Below are 26,140 nucleotides of genomic sequence, written 5' to 3'. Positions count from 1 at the left end.
TCTCCACCAATCCCAACGTAAATCTGCTCTCCCACACGCAGATCAACTCCAAATACTTCCTCATTGTAAGACTCCCTTTCAGCTCTGAGGTCTTAGAGGCTTCCTGCCACACCCCTGCACTCACACAGACAGACAGGCTGTGGGGATCAGCTCTCACTCACACAGACAGGCTGACGGTGGGGATCAGCACTCACTCACACAGACAGGCTGTGGGGATCAGCTCTCACTCACACAGACAGGCTGTGGGGATCATCTCTCACTCACACAGACTGACTGTGGGTATCAGCTCTCACTCACACAGACAGGCTGTGGGGATCAGCTCTCACTCACTCAGACAGGCTGTGGGGATCAGCTCTCACTCACTCAGGACTGGCTGTGGGGATTAGCACTCACTCACTCAGACAGGCTGTGGGGATCAGCTCTCACTCACACAGACAGACTGACTGTGGGTATCAGCTCTCACTCACACAGACAGGCTGTGGGGATCAGCTCTCACTCACACAGGACTGGCTGTGGGGATCAGCTCTCACTCACTCAGACAGGCTGTGGGGATCAGCTCTTACTCACACAGACTGGCTGTGGGGATCATCTCTCACTCACACAGACTGGCTGTGGGGATCACTCTCACTCACACAGACAGGCTGTGGGGATCAGCTCTCACTCACACAGACAGACTGACTGTGGGTATCACTCTCACTCACACAGACAGGCTGTGGGGATCAGCTCTCACTCACTCAGACAGGCTGTGGGGATCAGCACTCACTCACACAGACTGGCTGTGGGGATCAGCTCTCACTCACACAGACAGACTGACTGTGGGGATCAGCTCTCACTCACACAAACAGACTGTGGGGATCAGCACTCACTCACACAGACAGACTGATTGTGGGGATCAGCTCTCACTCACACAGAGGCTGTGGGGATCAGCTCTCACTCACACAGACAGGCTGTGGGGAACAGCACTCACTCACACAGACTGGCTGTGGGGATCAGCTCTCACTCACACAGACAGACTGACTGTGGGGATCAGCTCTCACTCACACAAACAGACTGGGGGATCAGCACTCACTCACACAGACAGACTGATTGTGGGGATCAGCTCTCACTCACACAGACAGGCTGTGGGGATCAGCTCTCACTCACACAGACAGGCTGTGGGGATCAGCTCTCACTCACACAGACAGGCTGTGGGGATCAGCTCTCACTCACACAGACAGGCTGACTGTGGGGATCAGCTCTCACTCACACAGACAGGCTGACTGTGGGTATCAGCTCTCACTCACTCACACAGACAGGCTGTGGGGATCAGCACTCACTCACACAGACAGGCTGTGGGGATCAGCTCTCACTCACACAGACAGGCTGACTGTGGGGATCAGCTCTCACTCACTCGGACTCACTGGGATCAGCAGTCATTCATTTAGACTCATTGGGAGCAGGTCTCCCTCAGTCAGACTCACTGGGAGGAGCTCTCCCTCCCTCAGACAGCCTGTCAGACTGAGGGGATCAGCACTCATTCAGTCTCTCCCTCTCTCAGTCAGACTGAGGGGAGCAGCTCTCCCTCCCTCCCCCCTGTCAGACTGAGGGGAGCAGCTCTCTCTCCCTCACCCCTGCCAGACTGAGGGGAGCAGCTCTCTCTCCCTCCTGGCTGTCAGACTGAGGGGAGCAGCTCTCCCTCCCTCCCCACTGTCAGAGTGAGGGGAGCAGCTCTCCCTCCCTCCCTCCCTCCTGTCAGACTGAGGGGAGAAGCTCTCCCTCCCCCCTGTCAGACTAAGGGGAGCAGCTCTCCCTCCCTCCCTGCCCCGTGTCAGACTGAGGGGAGCAGCTCTCCCTCCCTCCCCTCTGTCAGACTGAGGGGAGCAGCTCTCCCTCCCTCCCCCCATGTCAGACTGAGGGGAGCAGCTCTCCCTCCCTCCCCCCCTGTCAGACTGAGGGGAGCAGCTCTCCCTCCCTCCCTCCCCCACTGTCAGACTGAGGGGAGCAGCTCTCCCTCCTTCCCCTCTGTCAGACTGAGGGGAGCAGCTCTCCCTCCCTCCCTTCTGTCAGACTGAGGGGAGCAGCTCTCCCTCCCTCCCTCCCCCCCTGTCAGACTGAGGGGAGCGGCTATACCTCCCTCCCCCCCTGTCAGACTGAGGGGAGCAGCTCTCCCTCCCTCCCTCTCCCCCTGTCAGACTGAGGGGAGCAGCTCTCCCTCCCTTCCCCCCTGTCAGACTGATGGGAGCAGCTCTCCCTCCCTCCCCCCCTGTCAGACTGAGGGGAGCAGCTCTCCCTCCCTCCCTCCCCCCCTGTCAGACTGAGGGGAGCAGCTCTCCCTCCCTCCCCCCCTGTCAGACTGAGGGGAGCAGCTCTCCCTCCCTCCCTCCCCCCCTGTCAGACTGAGGGGAGCAGCTCTCCCTCCCTCCCCCCCTGTCAGACTGAGGGGAGCAGCTCTCCCTCCCTCCCCCCCTGTCAGACTGATGGGAGCAGCTCTCCCTCCCTCACCCCCTGTCAGACTGAGGGGAGCAGCTCTCCCTCCCTTCCCTCTGTCAGACTGAGGGGAGCAGCACTCCCTCCCTCCCCCCCTGTCAGACTGATGGGAGCAGCTCTCCCTCCCTCCCTTCCCTCTGTCAGACTGAGGGGAGCAGCTCTCTCTCCCTCCACCCCTGTCAGAGTGAGGGGAGCAGCCCTCCCCCCTGTCAGACTGAGGGGAGCAGCTCTCTCTCCCTCCCTTCCCTCTGTCAGACTGAGGGGAGCAGCTCTCTCTCCCTCCCCCCCTGTCAGACTGAGGGGAGCAGCTCTCTCTCCCTCCCTCCTGTCAGACTGAGGGGAGCAGCTCTCTCTCCCTCCCCCCCTGTCAGACTGAGGGGAGCAGCTCTCTCTCCCTCCCTCCCCCCTGTCAGACTGAGGGGAGCAGCACTCCCTCCCTCCCCTGTGTCAGACTGATGGGAGCAGCTCTCTCTCCCTCCCTCCCCCCTGTCAGACTGAGGGGAGCAGCTCTCCCTCCCTCCCCCCTGTCAGACTGAGGGGAGCAGCTCTCCCTCCCTCCCCCTGTCAGAGTGGGGGGAGCAGCCCTCCCCCCTGTCAGAGTGGGGGGAGCAGCCCTCCCCCCCTGTCAGAGTGGGGGGGAGCAGCCCTCCCACCCCCTGTCAGAGTGGGGGGAGCAGCCCTCCCACCCCCTGTCAGAGTGGGGGGAGCAGCCCTCCCACCCCCTGTCAGAGTGGGGGGAGCAGCCCTCCCACCCCCTGTCAGTGGGGGGAGGAGGCCCTCCCACCCCCTGTCAGAGTGGGGGGAGCAGGCCCTCCCACCCCCTGTCAGAGTGGGGGGAGCAGCCCTGCCCCCCTGTCAGAGGGGGGGAGCAGCCCTCCCTCCCCCTGTCAGAGTGGGGGGAGCAGCCCTCCCCCTGTCAGAGTGGGGGGAGCAGCCCTCCCCCCCTGTCAGAGTGGGGGGAGCAGCCCTCCCCCCCCTGTCAGAGTGGGGGGAGCATCCCTCCCCCCCTGTCAGAGTGGGGGGAGCAGCCCTCCCCTCTGTCAGAGTGGGGGGAGCAGCCCTCCCCCTGTCAGAGTGGGGGGAGCAGCCCTCCCTCCCCCTGTCAGAGTGGGGGGAGCAGCCCTCCCTCCCCCTGTCAGAGTGGGGGGAGCAGCCCTCCCCCCTGTCAGAGTGGGGGGAGCAGCCCTCCCCCCCCCTGTCAGAGTGGGGGGAGCAGCCCTCCCCCCCCCTGTCAGAGTGGGGGGAGCAGCCCTCCCTCCCCCTGTCAGAATGGGGGAGCAGCCCTCCCCCCTGTCAGAGTGGGGGGAGCAGCCCTCCCTCCCCCTGTCAGAGTGGGGGGAGCAGCCCTCCCTCCCCCCTGTCAGAGTGGGGGGAGCAGCCCTCCCTCCCCCTGTCAGAGTGGGGGGAGCAGCCCTCCCTCCCCCTGTCAGAGTGGGGGGAGCAGCCCTCCCTCCCCCTGTCAGAGTGGGGGGAGCAGCCCTCCCCCCCCCTGTCAGAGTGGGGGGAGCAGCCCTCCCCCTGTCAGAGTGGGGGGAGCAGCCCTCCCCCTGTCAGAGTGGGGGGAGCAGCCCTCCCCCCTGAGCCAGCAGCCTCTCACTCACACAGACAGCGCTGACAGAGGCACAGACAGCGCTGAGGAACCCAGCTCAGTCGCCAGGCTCCGCTCGGTCTGTGCTGTGGCAACTTTCGCCTCTCCTTGCTGGCAGTTTGCTGTGTTTTAGCCGTTCCCCCCCCCTCGCCCCCCGGACCTGTCGAGGATGCGGCTGCTGCGGCTTTGTCTGACCCTGCCCTGGGTTTCTGTGTTGCTCGGCTGTGGGATATCACAGAGAATGCTGCTGTCTGAAAATGAGACCTGGGGCAAGTTTCATTCTGCTGCCGACTATCTGGATGTGTTCCACTCTCCCACGGTCCAGCCCAGCTTGGGCTTGTCTCAACGGGGAACCGGTCAACTCGATGGCAACCGGGCGGTGGATAACTCTAACCGAACCGATGGCAATGCTAACTCAGGCAGTGACAACATTATCCCTTCCTCGTGTTACTATCCGACCCGCAGCAATCCCACCTTCAGATACATTACTGCCGGCCTGTCCTGTGCCATATTTGTGGTCGGAGTGATTGGCAACGCGACTTTGCTGAGGATTATCTACAAAAATAAATGTATGAGGAATGGTCCCAATTTGTTGATTGGAAGCCTGGCCCTGGGAGACCTGTTCTATATCACAATCGACATCCCTTTGCATGTCTACAAGGTAGGTCTACTCTCCTCTGGGGTCTGCTCCCCTGCATAGCCCCTCAGCTCTTTAGTCTCACTCCTGAACTGTCCTCTCATTCCCACTTCACATTTAATCTGCATTCCCTTGCTCTCTTCATTTGGCGTATTTATCACTTTCATGATCCACCTTTTTGGTTTTGCATTTCAGTTCCGAACATTTCAGAGGAACCATAGGGTTTTTAATCCAGATCGGACTGCATATTTCAATTGATTTGTAACAATTTCTAAAAACAGAAAGAGCTAGGGTCAGAAAACATCATTTCGGTCTATCAGACATTAAAAAGAGATGTATATTGACACACAATACCAATGTGCGCTGCCTGTGGGAGCGGTAGAGTCAGAATCATTGGTGACCTTTAAGCGGCAATTGGATAGGTACATGGATAGGTGCTTAAGCTAGGACAAATGTTGGGCACAACATCGTGGGCCGAAGGGCCTGTTCTGTGCTGTATTGTTCTATGTTCTATAATGTTACAATCATTCGCATTTTTTGATGTGAACCAGGCCTCATTGCTTCGGTCAGTACCCCTTTCTCTCGAACTTAGTTGGTCCTGTGCCTTGCAGCTTCCACACATGGTTTGAATTTCTTTCTCTTTGATATTAGAAATAAGTCATTTGTGGTTTCTTCCGGTTTTTTTTTCAACTTTATCATTTATCTCTTTAAGCGATCTAACCAAGACAAATTATCCATTTTTTTCTCTGCCTCATTTGTTAACTTTTTATCCGACTTTTTTGGGTGCATGTGTTGACATTTGTGTCCTTTGCCAATCATGTTTTTCAGCTTCTGGCTTCCGAGTGGCCGTTCGGGATTGTAGTTTGCAAGCTGATACCTTTCTTGCAGAAAATTTCAGTAGGAATCACAGGCCTAAGTCTGTGCGCACTGAGTGTGGACAGGTAGGCCTCACAATGATATCTCCAAAGCTTCTCTAATATGTCATAGCACACTCTGTGACAATTTCCGATTCTGTGAGCTCGTTGAGGCTTTGTATTTTACTATGCTCAGCGGCAATGAGACCACGAATACGTTATTTTGACTTTTTTAACAGTATGTTTCCCAGCGCTGAACTTCAAAAACATAAAACGAATCTCTTAGAGAAACAAAATCAGGTTGCACGGGAGTTTGAAGTTAGTTCCTCTCAGAATTTCTTTCTTTTGAGCTCCAGTGGTTAACAGATACACTAAATTATTTGGAGATGCCGGTGTTGGACTGGGGTGTACAAAGTTAAAAATCACACAACACCAGGTTATAGTCCAACAGGTTTAATTGGAAGCACTAGCTTTCAGAGCGCTGCCCCTTCTTCAGGTGGTTATGGACTATATAACCTGGTGTGTGATTTTTAACTAATTAAATTATTTATTTGAACTTTATATAAGTCCAGCAGTAGCATTTTTTCTTAAAAAATGTACATTTATGTCACCTTGTTTTATAAAATAAGTTTTTATTTATAAATATGGCTGTACTGTTAACTTTATTATATTGTTTTACATGGTTGTAAGCTGTGGTCACTGATAAGCATGTTATGGTAAGCTGTTCTTTGAGATTTCTGGTGTTGATATTAAACTTCCTTTATGATATTTGCTATTATTTAAAACTTTCAGAAACTCACTGCAATTTGATGACTCTGTCCTACTCTTCATGTCATTATAGGGGAAGTTAAATACAACGTATTAAAAGTTAAATACAACATATTAAAAGTTAAATACAACATATTAAACGGATCCTAATTGCCATGTGCTCTATATTTTGCTTTTATTTGCATTTTGTTTAAATGATGTTTTTATGGTTACTACATTGTCTCACTCCTGAGAACTCAATTTTTATCTAATCCAGAATTGAAATAATTTGAAGTCCCAACCCAGCTCCACATTGACTGAGGTCCACCAAATTGCCTACAACTTGCCAATAATTGCAGTAAACTGACAATTTCACTTCGGACAGGTTCGAGAGGCTAAGATATACGGATAAGACCAATTTCACGTGATTCACATAACAGCCTGAATTGTTCCTCCTGAGATCAGGAGAACAAGGAAATTTAAGGACATTTCCGGCTCTGCAAATTCAACTTGAGGGAAAGTACCTTGAATGTTCCAATTGTTTTTTTCTATGGATGGGTGTTGATAGGAGATCAGTCCACTGCCAGGAAACACAGCACAGGCTTCCACAGGGCTGCTGTGTGTGTGGAAGCAGGATGTATGAAATGCTGGCCTCGGTTCTGTCAGACCTCTGTACACAGCAGTGCTTCACCGGAGACTCTCACTGATGATGTTACCTTGTATGGTGACGAAACATCTGAAAACAAACCTTCCAGCTCAGCGAGCAAACCTACAGACTTATCATCAACCTGAGCTACAAATGTGCTCAAAGATTGCTAACCCTCATGCCTCTTTGCATTCCCCATGCGCCATCCTACCTCCTCAAACATTCTCCAATCATCCCAATGCCTCTTGTATTGTCTATTCAATCCATGTCGCTCTACCCATCCCCAGGACCTGTCAGACATTTTGCGCCAACCTTATGCTCCTCTACCCACTCCCATGGCCCCTCTTATCCCCTTTTACCACCCCATGTCTCTTTGTGGTGCCATTTCCAACTGAAGGCCAACTCGTGCAACCCATGCTCACCACCCCACAGGGTAAAAACAATCTCTGCAGATGCTGGAAACCAGATTCTGGATTAGTGGTGCTGGAAAAGCACAGCAGTTCCAGCAGCATCCGAGGAGCAGTAAAATCGACGTTTCAGGCAAAAACCCTTCATCAGGAATACCACCCCACAAGCCTTTACCCTAAACTCCATATGCTGACTGCCTACTCTTCATTGCAGATCTCAGTCCCCACTCTGAGGGTAAAGAAAATGAAGTTGTAAATATTTAAAATAGAGTCCACTGCATATAAATAAGCACTTGCATTGATAAAAGTCCATTCACTCCAATTACATTCCTTCAATGGTTTTAATCCGTTATAAAAGCAAACATTTCATTCAAGTGCTTAAAGTCTTAGCTCCATATTAAAGACTTTATGACCACTTAGATCTGTCAATTGAACTGTGAGCAACTCATTGCAATGTAACAATGATTGATTGTGAAATCAATCATGCAACGCATTTGGTATGATAATGGTATTCAAGCTAGATAGGTCAACAGATAGTGAAATACTATTAAAAATCACTTTTTGTTTTAAAATATAAGTTAGGATATTTATATGCTTTGCTAACTCAACATTTCCAACGAGCTTGACAGTTTCAGTGATATTATCCATTTATTATACACATTTTAACCATCCCAAAGGGCACTTGACATGGGTGAAAGGGTACTTGACGTCGCTCAAAAGGCATCCTACCTCTCTCAAAGGGATTCCTGGGCCTATCCAATATCTCCAACAACATCAACATTCGACTTTCCCCTGAGCAGAATAAACCTGACAAATGGTGTGCTTGATCTCCACTTGCATGAGATTGGATCTCTGTGAATGCAGCTACACCTTTGCAGTTGCAAAGATTTCTGTGAACGACAGATCTGTCCTCTCCCACCATGCCCTGACCAAAACGACAGCCACTGTGTTTGGGAAGCACTTCCAGAACTGGGGCCGCAACACTATTTTGGCTCAAGCCAAACACTTTCTCATTGTTACAAGAATTTGGCCAAAAATCTGATATTGCCACTCACTCTTGGGCAACAACTGAAAGATTAAAGTGCAGAAACCCCTTGTCCTGATGACCCTCCTGCTGCAAACCACCACCAAAATCTAAAGCTGTAATGGATTGTTTTTAGATTTACCATATTCCTATCATTTACACCCCTCTGAAATCAGTGCCGATCTGGGAGTAGTATATTGGATCTTAGTAAATAAGCATGACACTTTCCAAAATAAGATTAGGGGATTTAATTTTGCTGCTTACTTTAATTAAAAGTTGAACATCTTCAAAAGGTGAAAAATTATGCTTGACAAGCAATGTCAGGTATTTGAAAGGATGGGATAAATTTATTTAGGTGAGCTAATCATTCTTTGACAGGTTCCCTTAACTAAGTGTGGCTCAAGAATTGAATCAATCGGTGATTTATGCAGCTTTAAATCTAAATAGATTTTTGATTTTACTTCCAGCAAATAAATTGATAGATTGTTAGGTAATCAGAATTAGATTAGCTTCCCTACAGTGTGGAAACAGGCCCTTTGGCCCAACTAGTCCACACTGACCCTCCAAAGAGTAACGCACCCAGACCCATTCCCCTAATGTACCTAACTCTACAGGCAATTTAGCCCGGCCAATTCACCTAACCTGCATATCTTTGGACTGTGGGAGGAAACTGGAGCAAACCCACGCAGACACGGGGAGAATGTGCAAACTCCACGCAGCCTGAGGCTGGAATCAAACCACTGAGCCGCCGTGCTGCCCAATTAGTTAGAAGAATTAGTTAGAAACATTCTGCCGTTATTAATTCTTTCAATCCTGCCGCTGGCCACAATGACTGTGATGATGGAGAGATGTCTGACCTCCAGCAGCATTATGGCATGATGCCCACCACCAGTTAGGTACCCGCTGCTTCTGGTCAGAAGTCAGCTTGTCCTGCAAGAGAAAGGGAAGTGAGTCAGTGAATGAATGACAATGTGCAATCAGTTCAGGTGACGGAGTTGTTATGATTGAATAGCTGGAAGTGTGTTTATTTTGGGAGATGTCAGTGTGAGGCTTATAACAGTGTTAAATGTGAGGGTGGGGTGAATCATGAGTGTGAGAATGACTTTCGATAGATAGAGATTGTTCATAGGTGAATTGTAGTCATATAGTTCATTGAGTTTGTGTGAGATTTTGGGTATATTTGATAAGATATGACACTTGCTGACCTTGATCACTTTTACAGGATCTTTCAATGTCTTGCAAGGTCCTCAGGGCTAACAACTGCGAGCAGCGTCTTGTACAGCTATCTGCTTCCACTGCTTTCTCAGAGCTTGTCTGGAGGATCATCCAGCTTCCTGGAGATAGCTGTCCTTTCTCCCATCTACTTCATTGCTCCTATTGGATGATTTGCAGCCCCCTCTTGTTTATCTTTTATTGTTTCTGTATCTTAACTCTATCTAAGTTACTGTTTTTAATGAATGATTGAATTTGCTCAGACTAAAATGCATCTCCTCCTTCAGAGGTTCAGTCTTCCTTTAAGTATTCAGGTTAGTTTGACATTGTGTGGCAGTCTCTCAAGGGTTAGACCTCCTTCCTCAGATGTGTGATTACTCAACAGTGTGCTCAGGAGGGTTTGGATGCTGGGTCATAAAAGCTACACACAGTTTGTATGTTGTCTGGATCACAACAAATAGGTTTGGTTTAGTCATGCATTGCAATCCCTTTAACCATTTTTAGGCCTAACTTCAATTCTTCTGCATATGACTTTACTCAGCTCAGGTTGAATAGTGTGGATTCAGTTCATTTGAAAAGCTGGAATAGGTTACATAGAAACTATGAGCAGAATTGAGCCATCTTCCCTTCAAGTCTGCTCAGTTGTTCAATAGGAACATGACTGATCCTCTATTTCAACACCATGTGCTCACTTGTTTTCTGTACTCTTTGATGCCTTTTAAACTTAGGAATGTATCTGTCTCTTACTTGTCTATATTTAGTGACACGGTCTCCATGGCATTTTGTATTGGAAAATTCTGCAGGGTCACTATCCTTTGAGTGAAGAAATGTTTCCTTATTTCAGTCCGAAATAACCTACCCCACATCTTAAGACTGTGATCCCTGGTTTGGACTCCCTAACAAGGGAAAACATCCTCCCAGAATCTAGTCTGTCCAGCCCCATTAGTTTTATTTCTGTCAATCAGATCTGGCCCACTCCCCCCATCCTCCTAAACTGTGGTGAATACAGGCAAAGTTGAACGAATCTCTCCTCATAAGACAGCAAGCCATCCCTAGTGTCAGCTTAGTGAACCTCGGTTGCGTTCTGCCTATGGCAAGTATGTCCTTTCTTAGGTGGGGAGAGCAAAACTGCACTCAATACTTAGTGTGATTTCATCAAGACCCTCTGTAACTGCAACATGGCATCCCTGCTTCTGAATTCAAATCGTCTTGCGATGAAGGCCAATAAACCATTTACCTGCTTAATTGAGTACTCCACTTACCTGTCTAGTTTAATTATCTGGTGTCCAAGGTCACCCAGATGCCCTTGTACATCCACATTTCCCAATAAATCACCAGTTAAATAATACACTACCTTTCTGTTTTGTTACTAATACAAGTGCCAAAGATTTCAAAGTGTCAAAGGTTATTGTCAGCAATCTGAGAGCAAGTGAATATGAATTTCAGGGCCTGAATGTTTTTGATATGAACTTGATCTTTCCACACTGCACAAAATATCCACAACCCATTTTATTTTGTGTGGAAATCTCTTTAAACTCTAGAACTAGAAATAATCTAGTTCAGACTTACCGCTAGTGAATTTAGTATTGAGAAGGATTCCTAAGATTCACCTCTGTAATTTTAAAAGCAAATTCCCTTTTCCTCTTGTTTACACGTTTAAAATAAGTACTCTCCCCACCTTAATCGTTTATTCTTTTCCTAGTTTGGCTGAGTCCAAATTATGGCTGATCGGAAATTTATGACTGGACACCTCATGCAAGACTGCATCTATAATACATGCTTAGAATTGGTTTTTGTTCAAAATTATCTCAAAAACAAATGTAAACTTTAAAAAAGGACAATGCCAGGGTTAGATACTTTATTAATTTCAGTGCTGACTCAATGGGTACATAAACTAGTCGTCTTGAGTGGTCAACCACTGGTATGCATCAAATATGTGCTGTTTATTCAGAGTCAAGCAGAAAGGAAGCGGCAGGAGATATACAGCATGTTTAGGAACCCTGCTTCTGGACTTTAAGGGCAGTAATAGAGTCTCTGTTCTCCCACAAAACCTCCATTGTTTGGTATGCAGGACACTGCCTGTAAAACACAATAGTTTTTTTAAAGAGGTCCTGTATGGGCCAGGCTCAGTAAAATAAAACGCGCTATCTGAAAGTTGCCAAAAGGAGCTTTTTGGGTCCTGTTGAACATACTAACTGAAAAACTTTAGAAAGTTATGGATTGCAAATAGCTTTTCTTAAAAAAAACAGACCTTTGAGAGTCCTCGGGAGAACCATTTTGTAAAACAACAAACATAATTCTCTAATCTGCTTTCTTTCTTTCAATCGAAATGTAAACTTCTGGTTTGACTTCAAAACTGCATAAACTTGTGAAACAATTTGTTAAACCTCTGATTTTGATTTAAATTGCATTTTTCTAGGACTGGCTTTAGATGAAAATTTATAAGGCAATTGATAATTGCCAATTATTTAAATTCCAACACTCAGAAATAAAATTGATGTAGTAGCAGATGTATAAACAAGATCTCGAAGCGAGGGGGAGTTTTCTGCTTCGACCTGGTCACAAACCCATGCCTTATCCATGAGATGGGCTGTATAAATAATAGGAGCTGACAGAGGGGATAGAACAAGGGCACGTGCCTCACAGAAGAAGCATCATGACCATTGAGTTCTGAGAGTAGAAGCTAGAGTCCAAAGCAGCTGAAAAGAAAGATGAACTCATTTAAATAAGAAAGTCTTTATTGCTGCATGTTAAAAATGAGGAGGTCTTCATATAACTGTATGGTTGATGAGGCTGCACCTGGATAAACTGTGTATTGTTTTGGGCCCTGTATTTAAAAAAGAATATAGTGTATTGGCATTGGAGGCAGAATTTCAATCTCTTTTAAACCTCACTGTGCTGATTCCTGGGATGTAAGATGTCAGGAACAACTAGTGCTGTATGACTCCATGATTCTATAACTGAACAGGTTAGGGCTTTATTTATTCAAGATAAAGGGGCGGCACAGTGTCTCAGTGGTTAGCACTGCTGCCTCACATCGCCAGGGACCCAGGTTCGATTCCTGCCTCAGGCGACTGACTGTGTGGAGTTTGCACGTTCTCCCCGTGTCTGCGTGGGTTTCCTCCGGGTGCTCCGGTTTCCTCCCACAATCCAAAGATGTGCAGGTCAGGTGAATTGGCCATGCTAAATTGCCCACAGTGATAGGTGCATTAGTCAGGGGTATATGTGGGGGTGTGGGTCTGGGTGGGTTACTCTTTTGAGGGTTGGTGTGGGCATGTTGGGCTGAAGGGCCTGCTTCCATACTGCAGGGAATCTAATCTAATGAGGGGTGATCTTTGTTGAAACATTCAAGATTCCGAGAGGTTTTGACAGGGCAGATTGCTGAAAAGATATTTCTACTGGTGAAGGAATCTCAAACGAGGGGATATAGTTACAGCATAAGAAGACGCTCATTAGAAGGAGAGATGCAAAAGAATTTCTTCTCCCAGGAAGTAATTAGAGTCTAGAATCTTTACCTGACAAGGTTGCGGAGGCTAGATCACTGAAGATATTTAAAGAGTAGGTAGATGGAGCTTTGAAATATCGGGGTATTGACGGCTATAGTGGACCACCATGAAAATAGAATTGAGGTTGCAAATAGATCAGCTATGACCTTATTAAGTGGTGAGGCATGTGTGAGGGGTGAATGGTTTGCACCTCCTCCAGTTGCTTATGTCCTTATTTGGTTCCTGTAATTTACTTTTCCATTCCACACTGCTTTGGTCTAAATTGGACCTAGGCAGAAGCTATGTCTGTTCTCAGTTTCTGTCCAAATTGTCATAGCAGTGTGGAGGAAGCCCCAAGCAAGTTGAGTGTCTCACCGCTCGCCCCTCTACCCTTGCTTTGGTTTAACCTGGCCCACTGGGGAGACGTAGCAATCCAAGTACAACCCAGGATGTACTTTGACAAGCTGCTACCATACCATAAGTGAGGTGGGACGTAAACGCCAAAATCTCCATTACTGGATTGTGAATAATCTAGTGGAAACTCAACTCTTCTGGTTTCTGACTTAAATTGTGATTCCAACAGCATGTCTACATTATAAATCCACCCACAAAGAAACAGAATGTCAATCTGATAGTCTTCACTTCAGAGAACGTTCAAGAATAGCTGATTGTCCGAGGGATTGTGGTTTGTATCTCATCAGCTATTGTAAGCCTCAGTTAACATAATAGTAGTTTCACTTATTTCATTTTTTAGCAGTTGTGAAGTCAGTGGCATTGATTTTGTTACATACAACAATATGTATACACCACATAAGGTCTTGTAACCTATTGCTGGAAAGAAATAGATTTTGATGGATAACCTTTCACCTATTTAACTTATTTAATAAAGTGAGGAATTCAACTAGGACTACACAACCCTTTTAAGTTGCAATCCTGCTTTAAGGACAATGAGGGCAGAGAACCTCAAAATAATTTTTCCAAAGAATTTTAATTGAAGGCATGTGTGCCTTGCGTTGGGTAAACAGAGTTAATAACATGATATTAGTTGATGTTCATCATTGTGTACCAGTATTATCGGATCTACACAACCCAGTCACCGCACAGTAGTTACATTTTATTTTAGTTTGTAAAAATTCCCTTCTGTCCGATGCACAAAATTTACCAATCAGCTGTTAAAAAGATCAGTGTCACAGAATTAGTGCCACTCAGATTGATTTTCTAAAATGGGTCACCTGGAACATTATTCATGGATTGTCTTCATTTCAACGCCAGGGAAAACCCTTCAAGGAAAGGAAGGTTGCTTAATGAATGACCAGAGGTTGGTTGATCACAGAAATCTAATTGTGCAGATCTGTGCTTGTTATCCAGGCAGTATCCACAGTGCGATCAGTCTGCAGCAGTATATAAGACCTGTATTATTTTGTGCAAGAAATACTCAGTGAACGAAGCTTGTGACAATAGGGCTACTTGCTGCAACTATGGCTGCTGCTGTGGCATTTGTGACCACTTCAAGGAGTAGAGGTGTATCTCAGCCTGGCAAGCTCAGCATCTATCCACTGTTTGTCACTGCACTTGTGTTATCACAACAGTCTTTCTAAGCTAGTTTAAAAACAATGAAGTTGAAGATGGAGTGCGAAAGCACAATAGTTGCATAACATGCCTGAAATGTTACATCCTGAAAAGTTGTCAGATTAGTTTTGTCTCATGGATCCACAGGAAATAGGTGGAAAATGAAGAGCACTCCTGAGAACGGAGAGCAACCTCCTCATTTACAGACAAGTGCAGTGGCATCAGGATATTGCATTGGTTTTATCAGCAGCCTATTTCTGTAGTCGGAACTTGTGCTGTTAACAATGGACGCAATTCTCCTTTGGAGTATTAGCTGTGACATCCACATTGAAGTCACACCAACAGTATCCATCTTGCCATTGTGAACGCTTGGTTCACTTCTCTGCTGTTGCCAGAACTTGCTCCTTTATGGAGCCACAACCATCTGATGTAGGAGCAGTGCTCCGAAAGCTAATGCTTCCAATTAAATCTGTTGGGCTACAGCCTGGGGTTGTGTGATTTTTTTTCCCTTCATGGTGAGTTGTCTTTGCAAAAATACACTTCATTTATATAATTTGTAAACAAAAACATTACAGGAGCATTTCAGTTCGAGCATTACGGGATTTGCAATTGATTATAAAGTCCTTCCATAGTCAGTATCACTCTAAGTTGCCTCGAGACATTTCGATTGTCTTAATTTACATCATACATCTTTATGAGGCGCACAGGATGATGGGTATTACCAATCCCTACCCCTCAGTACACAAGGGCGTAAAACAATCACCTTTCTGTATTGCAGCTCTCCAGTGAACCTTTGTTCACAAAATAGAAAGGTATTTCCTTTTCTTTGTCTCGTCTGAAGTTCAGTGTGAGGCAGATTGCTGCCTGTTCTGCCCACATATCTAACCATGATAAATCTGACCTGGATGTTTCTGAGGCACTGCTCTATTTTGCAGCAATAAAATTCACATCAATGGGTCTGCACCATGCATTAAGTAGACTCAAGAAAGCTGCTGTTGTCATATGGAATGATAGGGTATATGAGTCTATGGTATAAAAATTCAATCAAGGTATTGGATATTCATTGAGCATTGAAGAAATAGAGCAAGGTCCTTGGGATGGGTGGCCCTGGCATGGACGGGTTGGACCGAAGGGTCCGTTTCCATGCTGTACATCTCTATGACTCTATGTGACAGCCACAGCTAACATTAGCATTCCTTGTTCATCCGAATTGCCCTTGAGAAGATGATGGTGAATCATTGAGCCTGTGTGGTGTAGGTACACTCACAGTGCTGGAAGGGAGTTGCGGATATTTGACCCAGTGACAGTGAAGGCCCAAGTGTGTGGATTGGAGGGGAATTTGCAGGTGATGTTACTCTCATGTGTCTGTTGTTCTTGGCAGCGTGAGTTGTGTGTTGGACACTGCTGCGGAAGGAGCCATGGGGGTTGTTCCAAAGCAGCTCAGAGGCACCTCCTTACCCTTTTCTTTGTTACTTCACGAATAGCCGTCAATTCCTGCTCCCACACCCTTCCTTGTCCCCGCCCCAAAACTTCCCTCTCCAAACCCCCGGACTTACCTGGGCCTTGCTGACATTCTGAGACCTTAATGCAGTCCCGGCAGTGACCACTACTCTGATCTGGTACTTACGACATTTCACATGCTTGCTGGTAATTCCTGAGGTTGACTTTCTCCCACTGAAGAGCAGAAGTCTCAATCTCACCTTTTCAGGGCAGCATGCAGTATGTTGCTGCTGTTATGGTTTTACAAGGCCTTGCAGTATAATGTGGGGGTTATTGATTTTGGAGACAGAAGCAGGCAGGCACATTCTCTGAATGGTGATAGATTGGGAAAGGGGGGATAGGTGCAGAGACCAGTTGCTGAATGTAAGCATACGGATCCAGCAGTAGGTGAGGAAAATGACGGCAGAGCAGCATGGCTGCGGGTGGGCACCTGAACCCAGGACTCACCCACTTCCTTCTGCTTTCTTTTTCTTCGGCATTCTTTCTTTCTCTTTCACTTCTCAGTTCATTTTTATTTCCTTTCAAGCCTTTTGCAGTGGGTTAATCAGCAGCAAAGGCACGTCCGCGAAGGTGGCCCGTGCACAGAGTGGCAGCAATCTCCCGACAATCGGAGCCGACAGTGGTGGACAAGGCAGCTGGGATATCCTCCTGTTATTGTCGGGATGGCCGGCAGCAAAGCTCCTCCAGCGATTGAGGCGGCAATGGCAGCATACCTTTCAAGATGGCGGCACTGACAAGGTGATACCTTGGAGGAGGGTGGCAGCAGCCTGGGCTAGCAGTGGAGCCAAGGACTCCTGGTTGCAGTAGGCCGAGAGTGGGGGCTCCTGGCATTGGTGAATCGGCAGTGGAGCTGGGACTCCTGGTTGCGGGCGAGCGTGGGACTTGGCATCAGCGGTGGAGTTGGTGAGGTGGGCCCAGCAGCAACGTGATGGCGCCTGAAGAGTGGCGACTTCTATACTGAGTGGGTCTTTCACAGGCAGCAGCAAGACAGTGGAGGAGACGTAGCTGTTGTTGGTGAGCTGACTTAGGACTCATGGTGGAGGTGGTGAAACCAAGGTAGACTCTCTTCCAGTTATGGCTTTTTTATTCTTAAACTGTTCAAAATGGCATCCAACTTCACCGTATTCTAAAGTAAATCATTCAATTCAAGGCAAATATCATGTTGGCCTTCACAGTGAGAGGACTCGAGTACATGAGCAGGGATGTCTTGCTGCAATTATACAGGGAAGAGAAAGTGAGGGCTGCAGATGCTGGAGATCAGAGTCGAGAGTGTGATGCTGGAAAAGCACAGCAGGTCAGGCAGCATCCAAGAAACAGGAGAATCGACATTTCGGCAGAAGCTTTTCCTTCGTCCTGATGAAGGGTTTATGCCCGATACGTCGATTCTCCTGTTTCTCGGATGCTGCCTGACCGCTGTGCTTTTCCAGCAACACACTCTCGACTGTAATTATACAGGGACTTGGTAAGCAGTTTTGGTCTCCTTATCTGAGGAAAGGCATTCTGTCCATGAATGGGGCATAAAAAGAGTTTATTAGACTGATTCCTGAGATGACAGGACCAACATGCAGGAAAAGACTGGATTGGTTAGGAATATATTCACTGGAGTGGCAAAGAATAAGGGGAACTATCATAGAAACTTATAACCTATAAAATTCTCACAGGATTAAACAAGAATGATGAAGGAAGGACGTTCTTAATGACTGGTGAGTCCAGAACCAGAGGTTGCAGGCTCAAGACAAGGGATAAGCCTTTTAGGACTGCGATGAGGAGGAATTTCTGCACCCAGAGAGTGGTGTGCCTGTAGGATTCTCTGTCACAGAAGGTGACTGAGGCCAAAGTATTTTGTGTCTGAGCGATATGCCACACGGATGTGATAGTGAGCAACAAGCAAAAGTATGATCAGAGAATGCATGCAATATGAAAGCGTTTACAAAATCAGGGCCTCACACTGAAACACAAGTGTGAATTCTCCAAAGAATCCATCTCTTGGGGCAACATTGTCAACAATGACGGCAGACCGGCTTATTCTCAAAGGAGTGATGTCATTATGGAGCCCCCCACTTCAAAGTCAATTTAGGATCATCAAAGAGTATTGGTTGTGGTGAACCAGCTGGTAAAGTGTTTGCCTAACCTAGCAACCACGACAGAAGACACAAGGATGGTGTTGGACTCTTCATCAAGAGAACATTTTTTGGACATTTATGGATATTTTAATATTTCATGTCCAAAGATAATTGCAGCCAATACTCCGGCTGCAAGTTTAGGAGTAGTACACTTGAAGGAACAGCCAGATGGGTTTGGTAAACTAGTCCAATAGACATCTTGACATTATCTGATACAGAAGCACAAAATGTGGTGACTGAGAAGGAAGCTATCTCAGTTATATGTGCTTGCAAGAGATTTTCGGACTACACCTTTGTCTGAAACTGGTCATCACAATAGATCGCAAATCATTACTTGCTCTACTGGATGAGAAAGAACCTCCAAAAATACAAAACTATTGACTTTGTTTTGTACGCAAACCTGATGAGACAGTGTACATGTCGGGAAAATTGCAGGCAAGGACAGATCAGAGCAATCTTTGACTGCCTTACTTGTCATGATACTGGTTTCATCCAAGACATTGAGTCTTAAACCCAGACAATAAGGGCACGATGTCCAGCAAGGCACATCAGCTTAACCAGATTCAACACAAAAAAGAGAGAGAAATGAGGAATGTCTCACCATTCACATGTTGTACTGGGGGTTGGTCACAGTTCTAGTTACGTTGATGCAGACATAATGGGCTGAAGGGTCTTTTCTGCACTATATGACTTTATGATTCTATGATATCAAAGTCTGACCATGTAAATATATTTCATACACAAAAACAATTTACTCACTGTTGATGACATACTAGTTCATGATGAAAGACTATGTCATATTGCAGCTATACAGGACATTGGTTAGGCCAGCTTTGGAATACTGCATTCAGTTGTGGTCACCCTGCTGTAGGAAAGATGTTGTTACATATGAAAGGGTGCAGATAATGTTTTCAAGGATATTGCCAGGGTTAGAGGGTTTGAGCTGTACTGAGAGGCTGAATAGGCTGGGGCTGTTCTCCCTGGAGCATCAGAGGCTGAGGAATGACCCTATGGAGGCTTATAAAATCATGAAGGGCACGGACATTGTGAATAGTCAAGGTCTTTTTCCCAGGGTTAGGGGAGTCTAAAACTAGAGATCATAAGTTTAAGGTGAGAGGGGAAAGATACAAGAGGGACTTAAGGGGCAAAGCTTTCACACACAGAGGATGGTGCATGTATGGAATGAGCTACTAAGGGAAGTGGTGGAGGTGAGTACAGTCACAACATTCAAAAAGCATCTAAATGGGTACATGAATAGGAATGGGATTAGATTAATTTAGGATATCCAGTTGGCATGGACAAGGTGGACTGAAGGATCTGCTTCCATGCTGTACAACTCTATGATTCTATGACTAGTCATCCCAGTTTCACTTCAAGAGGACATCTTGGGGAGTGTAGCAAGGACATTTGATAGTCACCCAGTGCAAAGCCAGAGCCCAGTTGTCAGTATGCTGGCCTGGGATATCGAGCAACATTGAGGAACTCATTGGCAGTTGTTAGACATGTCATCCACAGACTGAACAAAATGAGCCTTTAACACCCAACTAAATTCCCAAACAGACCTTAACAATGTGTGTGCATGGATTTGACTGTATTTGATTAAAGTCTTATCTCATTATTATTATTTCTCCTGATGGATCAAGGTTAAGAAATTGCACCGGACGAGTATGGAATCTTAAATTAGATAATCGCAACACATGAGGTATTCCTGATGTGGTTATTTCAGGCAAATAGCCACAATTTGTGAATGACAGCTTCAGCCATTTAGTAACCACCTTGGGATTTGAGTATGTGACAAGCTCACTGTGGTAACCCTGAATCTAACAGGGATGCCAAATGTGGGATCAGAATGGTTAAGTCACTTTTGAAGATGAATTCAGATTGTGACACAGTTCTATTGAATTATAGATCCACTCCTATGAGTTCTGGCACTGTCAGAGTTACTGATGGGTCAAAAACTGAAGACTCAGCTGCCTAAGAAATTGCTCCATACTTACTCCTTCACGATTACCAATTGGTACATGATAACCATCACTTCTGTCAAGCTCAGTAGGCCACACATCAGAATAAACACTATTTTGCCAAGGCTAGAATCAGGGTAACAGGTACAGATCGAGAATTTAAACAGCAAATGTACAGTAGTCCACACAGGTGTAAACCTGTGAGATAGTATACTGTTCGTATTACTGCCATACTAAGGAACTGCAGGTACTGCATCCCATTACAGAGGAACCATCCTCACATTATTGATTAGGATGAACTAAATGGTAAACCTGAAACAGAGACTGTCAGGAAGACAGCCAGACTGTTTGCATGTGTAAAGTCTAAGACTTGAAGGGAGATGGGATTGTGTTAAATATAGTAATAGCTTTTATAAAAAGTTTAGGGGGAGATGTTGTACCTTGCTGTGAAGGGGGTGAGTGTTAAAGCACCGCCCACTATGATCATGACATGAGGGCTTGGTGGGAGAGTAAAGTAAGATCTCGGGGGAGACAAAACTAAGACGAGATCTTACCAACAGCCTTTGAGGTAACATACAGCCTGTTCTTATAACCTGCAAATAGTTACAGAGATGCAATAAATTTTATCTTGTTTACTTTACAAGAGTCTTCTCATAATAGATTTTGCACATAATTGACTGTATAAACACCTAAAGAACGCACTCACCAAAAAGACATAGAGAGCAGCACACCTGCCACCACCTCCACACTCAGGAGGTGGGGATCTAGCACTGAGTAACATGTCTCCTGGCTCCCCAAGACCTGTCCACCATCAACAATGTACAAGTTAGATATGTGATAGAAAACTCCTCACTTGTCTAGATGAGTACAATTCAGCATCATCCTGGACAATGCAACCTTTTGACTGGCACCCCATCGATCACTCTCCACCACTGATTCACCTTGGCTGAAGAATGTACTGTTTATCAGATACAATGCAGTAATTTCTTCAACAACAATTTCTAAATATGACATCTATCTGAAAGGACAAGGGTAGCAGATGCATGAGAACAGCACTGCCTGTGAGTTCATCTTCAACTTTCACACTCTCCTAACATGGAACTATACTGTTACTCATGAGGTAAGAATCCTGTAATTCTCTTCCTATTAGCATTGTGGTATGCCTACACCACATGGAATGCTGTGTTTCAAGAAGGTAGCTTAACACCATCTTCTCTAAGACAGTCAGGGATGGGCATAAATATGGCTTTGCCAACAACTCCAACATTTAAAAAAAAATGCCTGAAAATCCGTCAGTTTTTGATCCTAGTATAAACGGTAGGATCAATTTATCAGAACTTCCTGTATTACCCCCAGTAGAGAATATGGCATAATGGCTCAGTGGTTAGCACTGCTGCCTCACACCACCAGGGTCCCAGGTTTGATTCCAGCCTCGGGTGACTGTCTGTGTGGAGTTTACACAATCGCCTGTGTCTGCGTGGGTTACCTCCCACAGTCACAAAGGTGTGCAGGTTAGGTAAGTTGGCCATGCTAAATTGCCTGTAGCGTTAGGTGCATTAGTCAGAGGGGAAATGGGTCTGGGTGGGTTACTCTTCAGAGGGTCGGTGTGGACTGGTTGGGTCGAAGGGCCTGTTTTCACACTGTAGGGAATCTAATAAAAAATGTTTTTGCAGGTTCCTGTGCTACAATAAGTCTATTTTCAGTTGCTTGCCAATGCAGGTAAATCGGGCTTTGAGTGTGGAATGAAAAATAAATGCTGGAAAGCTGTTCTAGTTTACCCTCACGGGCAATGATTTCAAAAGGACCACTTTCTAAAAAGGTTACATCTTTCTCTCTGCTGACTTCACTGAAGCATTCAATCTGAACCCCTTGCTCAACATCTGCTGGCATGGAGGTCTCCTTTCCTGAGGCATATCGCCCTCCCACAGGATGACAGACAAGATTGTGACAGTCCTTAAACCTTCTGACTAGACGGAGGAGCCACCCTAAACAAAGCTGCCCAGAGTTTAGAGTTAGACGCTGTATATCAGTCCTCTGACTTTATTTAGTCATCTACTGCCTTACAACCTGGGAATATAAAATTCAGGCTAATTGCTTCTCAGGACAAGTTTAGAAGTATATTTACACTGAGTGTGAAGTTGTGCTCGAAGAGACTGCGTTTGGAGATAGGACTACAATTCTGAAATACTCATCCCTTTGCCCAAATTTCTTATCCACACCTAGAATGACACGATAAATATGAGATAAGTATAATAATAAATCCAGGGAAGAATTCAGGAGAAATTTCCTCACTCAAAGGACGGTGAGAATATGGAACTTACTCCATGATAGAGCAGCTGAAATAAATGGCATAGGTGCATTTAAGTAGGGGCTAGATAAGTATATGAGAGAAAGAAGTTGATGGATAGAGTGTTTGGTTTAAGTCCAACTGGTTTAAATGTGGTAAATAGAGTGTGAGAAGGCTGTAGTGCTGTCTTAGAGCTGGCACAGACCAAGTGGGTAGAATGTGTTATTTCTGTACTATGTGAATGCTACCGAGTGTAACTTGTACAGCAAGCAGGACTGTATACTTTCAGGCAGTAATGGATTTTGAATGTCAAATATTTGTTGATGAACTGGTTCTAATTGGAACACGTTTTAGTACACTTTTATATATTGTAGTACACTCTATGTATTATATATTTGCCACTTGGAGCTTTGTATAGAAGTACAAGATAATGAGAAGTATAAGGTATTGTTCTGTTTAACTAAAGCTGACTGTGACTCCTATTATTTTGAAACAGGTATCGGGCTGTTGTCTCCTGGAGCCGGGTCCAGGGGATTGGAGTGCCTCTATTGACTGCCTTAGAGATCATTGGCATTTGGATCCTTGCTAGCCTCTTGGCGGTTCCTGAGGCTGTTGCTTTTAATATGGTAACATTGGAATACGGTAAACAAAACTACAGTGTATGCCTTATTCTGCCAACAACAGAGTTTAATCGGGTAAGATCGTATTTCTAAAGATTAGCAAATGTATCTGCTTTAGCCTTATGGGGAGACAACATGAGATACAGGATCAACATTTACTGACTTTTTAAATTAATTTTAGACTCTCTTCAGCATCAAATAAGTCTTATTTTTGATTGAATTATTCTTTTGCAGTTTTAGAAATGAATATGGCTAGAATAAAAGACACTGATATAGAAATAAATGGGAATGTGAGGAAATTGGCCCACCAGCAAGATTCAACCCACGTGGAATTTTAATCCAGCTTAAAAATCCTCATAAATGAATTTGTCACATTTTAACTGAAATTCCTGGTTGGAAGTTTCAGGGAATTCCCCAATTGATCTCAATGGAGAATAAAATTGGGTGTAACTTTTGTGTTTCACCCAACCCTATGAACCTTTCCAACAATTTGTTCATTATTGTGCTGGCTTAACTTTGCTACCTAAATTGGGTGGCACGTTGGCTCAGTGGTTAGCACTGCTGCCTCACAGTGCTAGGGACCCAGGTTCAATTCCAGCCTTGGGTGACTATCTGTGTGGAGTTTGTACATTCTCCCTGTGTCTGTGTGGGTTTCCTCCCACGGTACAAAGCTGTGCAGGTCAGGTAAATTGACCATAGTTTTAGGTGCATTAGTTAGAGGGAAATGGGTCTGGGTAGGTTACTCTTTAGAGGCTCAGTGTGGATTTGTTGGGCCGAAGGGCCTGTTTCCACACTGTAGGTAATCTAACCTAAATACCATCCTTGTTTATGTAAATTTCACTCCACATGATTACATGTTGATCAACTGGATAGTTTTGTGTTCCCAAATTCAAGTTGGGCAAGGAAAATTCTTGTTAGAAAGGATATCCTGAGATTGAATATTTTTCAGTTGCTTTGGTTTCAAACATCTGCTCAATGTTGAGATTCTATATGGGCTTTTGATCCGATTATCTGTGGTGGCTTCTGATCTCCTGTGTTTTGTTTTGAAATGTGTTTTGATGTGAGAATATGTTAGGAATATGCATTTGGAAACATTAATTGTCAAATACTTCCAACTCAGCAAGACCACTATAATGGACAGAGTCACAACAGTTCTTCAAGGTAGGAAGGTGATAAGAAATGGGTGTCACAAACAGTGAGTCTATGCAATATATTTTCTCAGGTCCACTGTCTCTAGCATCTCAGTTCAGGCCCATATTCTTGTATTTGCTGTGAACTTTATATGAAGGCCAGTATTCTGTAGTAGACATATAGGTCAGGCTGTTGGCACTCACTCTCACTAAAGAGTAAACAAGACAGCAACTTCTGGTGATGCCTCCTGCAGAGTTACGTGTAGAAAGTCTGAAAGTTGCTGCCTGACTAACCCTGCCTTTCCAGAAATATCTTTTCGTTTTCTGCTGTCCTTTTTGCCGATTTTGCTGTTGTTGTCGTCAAATACCGAAAGGTCTTATTTAAAAACAAAAAAGAAGAGAAAAACACCATCTGGCATAGAAACGTGATTCAAGACCACCATAAGACATTAGCATCAAACCACCGTTTAAAGAAAGGGCAACCAAAGACATACCTTACAACAAGGCTCAATGTTGACACACATCAGCTATGTGGTGTTGCTTTCATATGTGAGAGATACTGACTATGCATGCCAAAGGGTTTATCTATTCCAATGAACATTGTTTTTTTAATGGTGTGATGTGTCTTAATAACACTGGTGCTGCTAATTGACTGTTACAAAGTTGAAGTCCCATGGCCTCAGCTTCCACCTATTATTGAAGATCTGAACAAAAAAATACCTGTCCCTTTTAATTTCTCCCCTCTTAATTCCAGGTTTCTTTTCTGTCTATTTATTTCATTTTCTGTAGATGATTGGCACTCATTTAATATAATCTGAAGGGCACTTCTATGAATAAAGACAAAAGGGCTTGGGGCAGCACGGTGGCTCAGTGGTCAGCGCTGCTGCCTCACTGCGCCAGGGACCCGGGTTCGATTCCAGCCTCTGGCAACTGTCTGTGTGGAGTTTGCACATTCTCCCCGTGTCCGCGTGGGTTTCCTTCCACAATCCAAAGGTGTGCCGGTCAGGTGAATTGGCCGTGCTAAATCGCCCATAGATTTGGGTGCATTAGGCAGGGGTAAATGTAGGGGAATGGGTCTGGGTGGATTACCCTTTGGAGGGTTGGTGTGGACAATTGGGCCTAGGGGCTTGTTTCCACACTGTAGGGATTCTAAAATAAAAAGTATTCGGCCCAGCCCTTTTTTGGCTGCTCTGGTTATAACCTCAATTCTACATTCCTGCACGTAGCCAAAAATCTTACATCCCTTTGGTAATCATGAATCTATCTCCCCCTGCCTTAACAACATTTAAAGATTCTGCACCCACTGCCTTTTGAGGAAGGGAATTTCAAAGACTCGTAACCCTCTGAGAGAAAGGGTCATTAAGTTCCACTTCTGCATGGCTCCGTCACAAATCTTCAATCTGCTTGGTTAAGGAGGTACACAATTGCTTGCTTTGTTCAGACAGGTCCCAAGTCCCCTTCAGGAATGGTTTTCTAATCAGAGCAGGGTCCTGTATAAAATCCCATATAGTCTTTTGGCAAATGTAAGTATAATGAATGGCCTGCACCTTACATTCATACAGCCATGGAATCATACAGCATAGAAATGGACCCTTGGGTCTAACCAGTTCACGCTAACCATGTTCCCGAACTAAACTAGTCCCACCTACCTGCACTTGGCCCATATCCCTCCAAACCTTTCTTATTCCTGAACTTATCCAAATGTCTTTTAGACATTGTATCTGTGCCTGCATCCACAACCTCCACTGACACTTTATTCCACACATGAACCATTCTCTGTGTAAAAAAAGTTATGTCCTTTTTAAATCTTTCTCCTCTCACCTTGAAAATATGCCCCCTGTTTTGAATTCCCTCCAACCTAGGAAATTCACTTTATCTATGACC

General features: G+C 45.5%; 1 protein-coding gene across 1 annotated transcript in view; it reads left to right on the top strand.

Moving 5' to 3' along the window:
• Nucleotides 1–4,071: 4,071 nt before the first annotated feature.
• ednraa (endothelin receptor type Aa) overlaps nucleotides 4,072–26,140 on the top strand; it is a 55,227-nt gene continuing 33,158 nt past the window's right edge. Inside the window, exons 1-3 of the mRNA XM_087975183.1 lie at nucleotides 4,072–4,715; nucleotides 5,520–5,632; nucleotides 23,003–23,201. Coding sequence (XP_087831309.1) covers nucleotides 4,224–4,715; nucleotides 5,520–5,632; nucleotides 23,003–23,201 — 804 coding nt within the window. The 5' untranslated portion in view covers nucleotides 4,072–4,223. The remainder of the gene's footprint in view (nucleotides 4,716–5,519; nucleotides 5,633–23,002; nucleotides 23,202–26,140) is intronic.

Source organism: Chiloscyllium plagiosum, unplaced genomic scaffold (genome assembly GCF_037043375.1).
Source record: "Chiloscyllium plagiosum isolate Xiang-an unplaced genomic scaffold, Cpla_swu_hap1 HiC_scaffold_1, whole genome shotgun sequence".
In the NCBI taxonomy this organism is placed as follows: domain Eukaryota; kingdom Metazoa; phylum Chordata; class Chondrichthyes; order Orectolobiformes; family Hemiscylliidae; genus Chiloscyllium; species Chiloscyllium plagiosum.
Note: the sequence above shows the minus strand (reverse complement) of the source record. Positions and strands in the feature narration are given on the sequence as shown.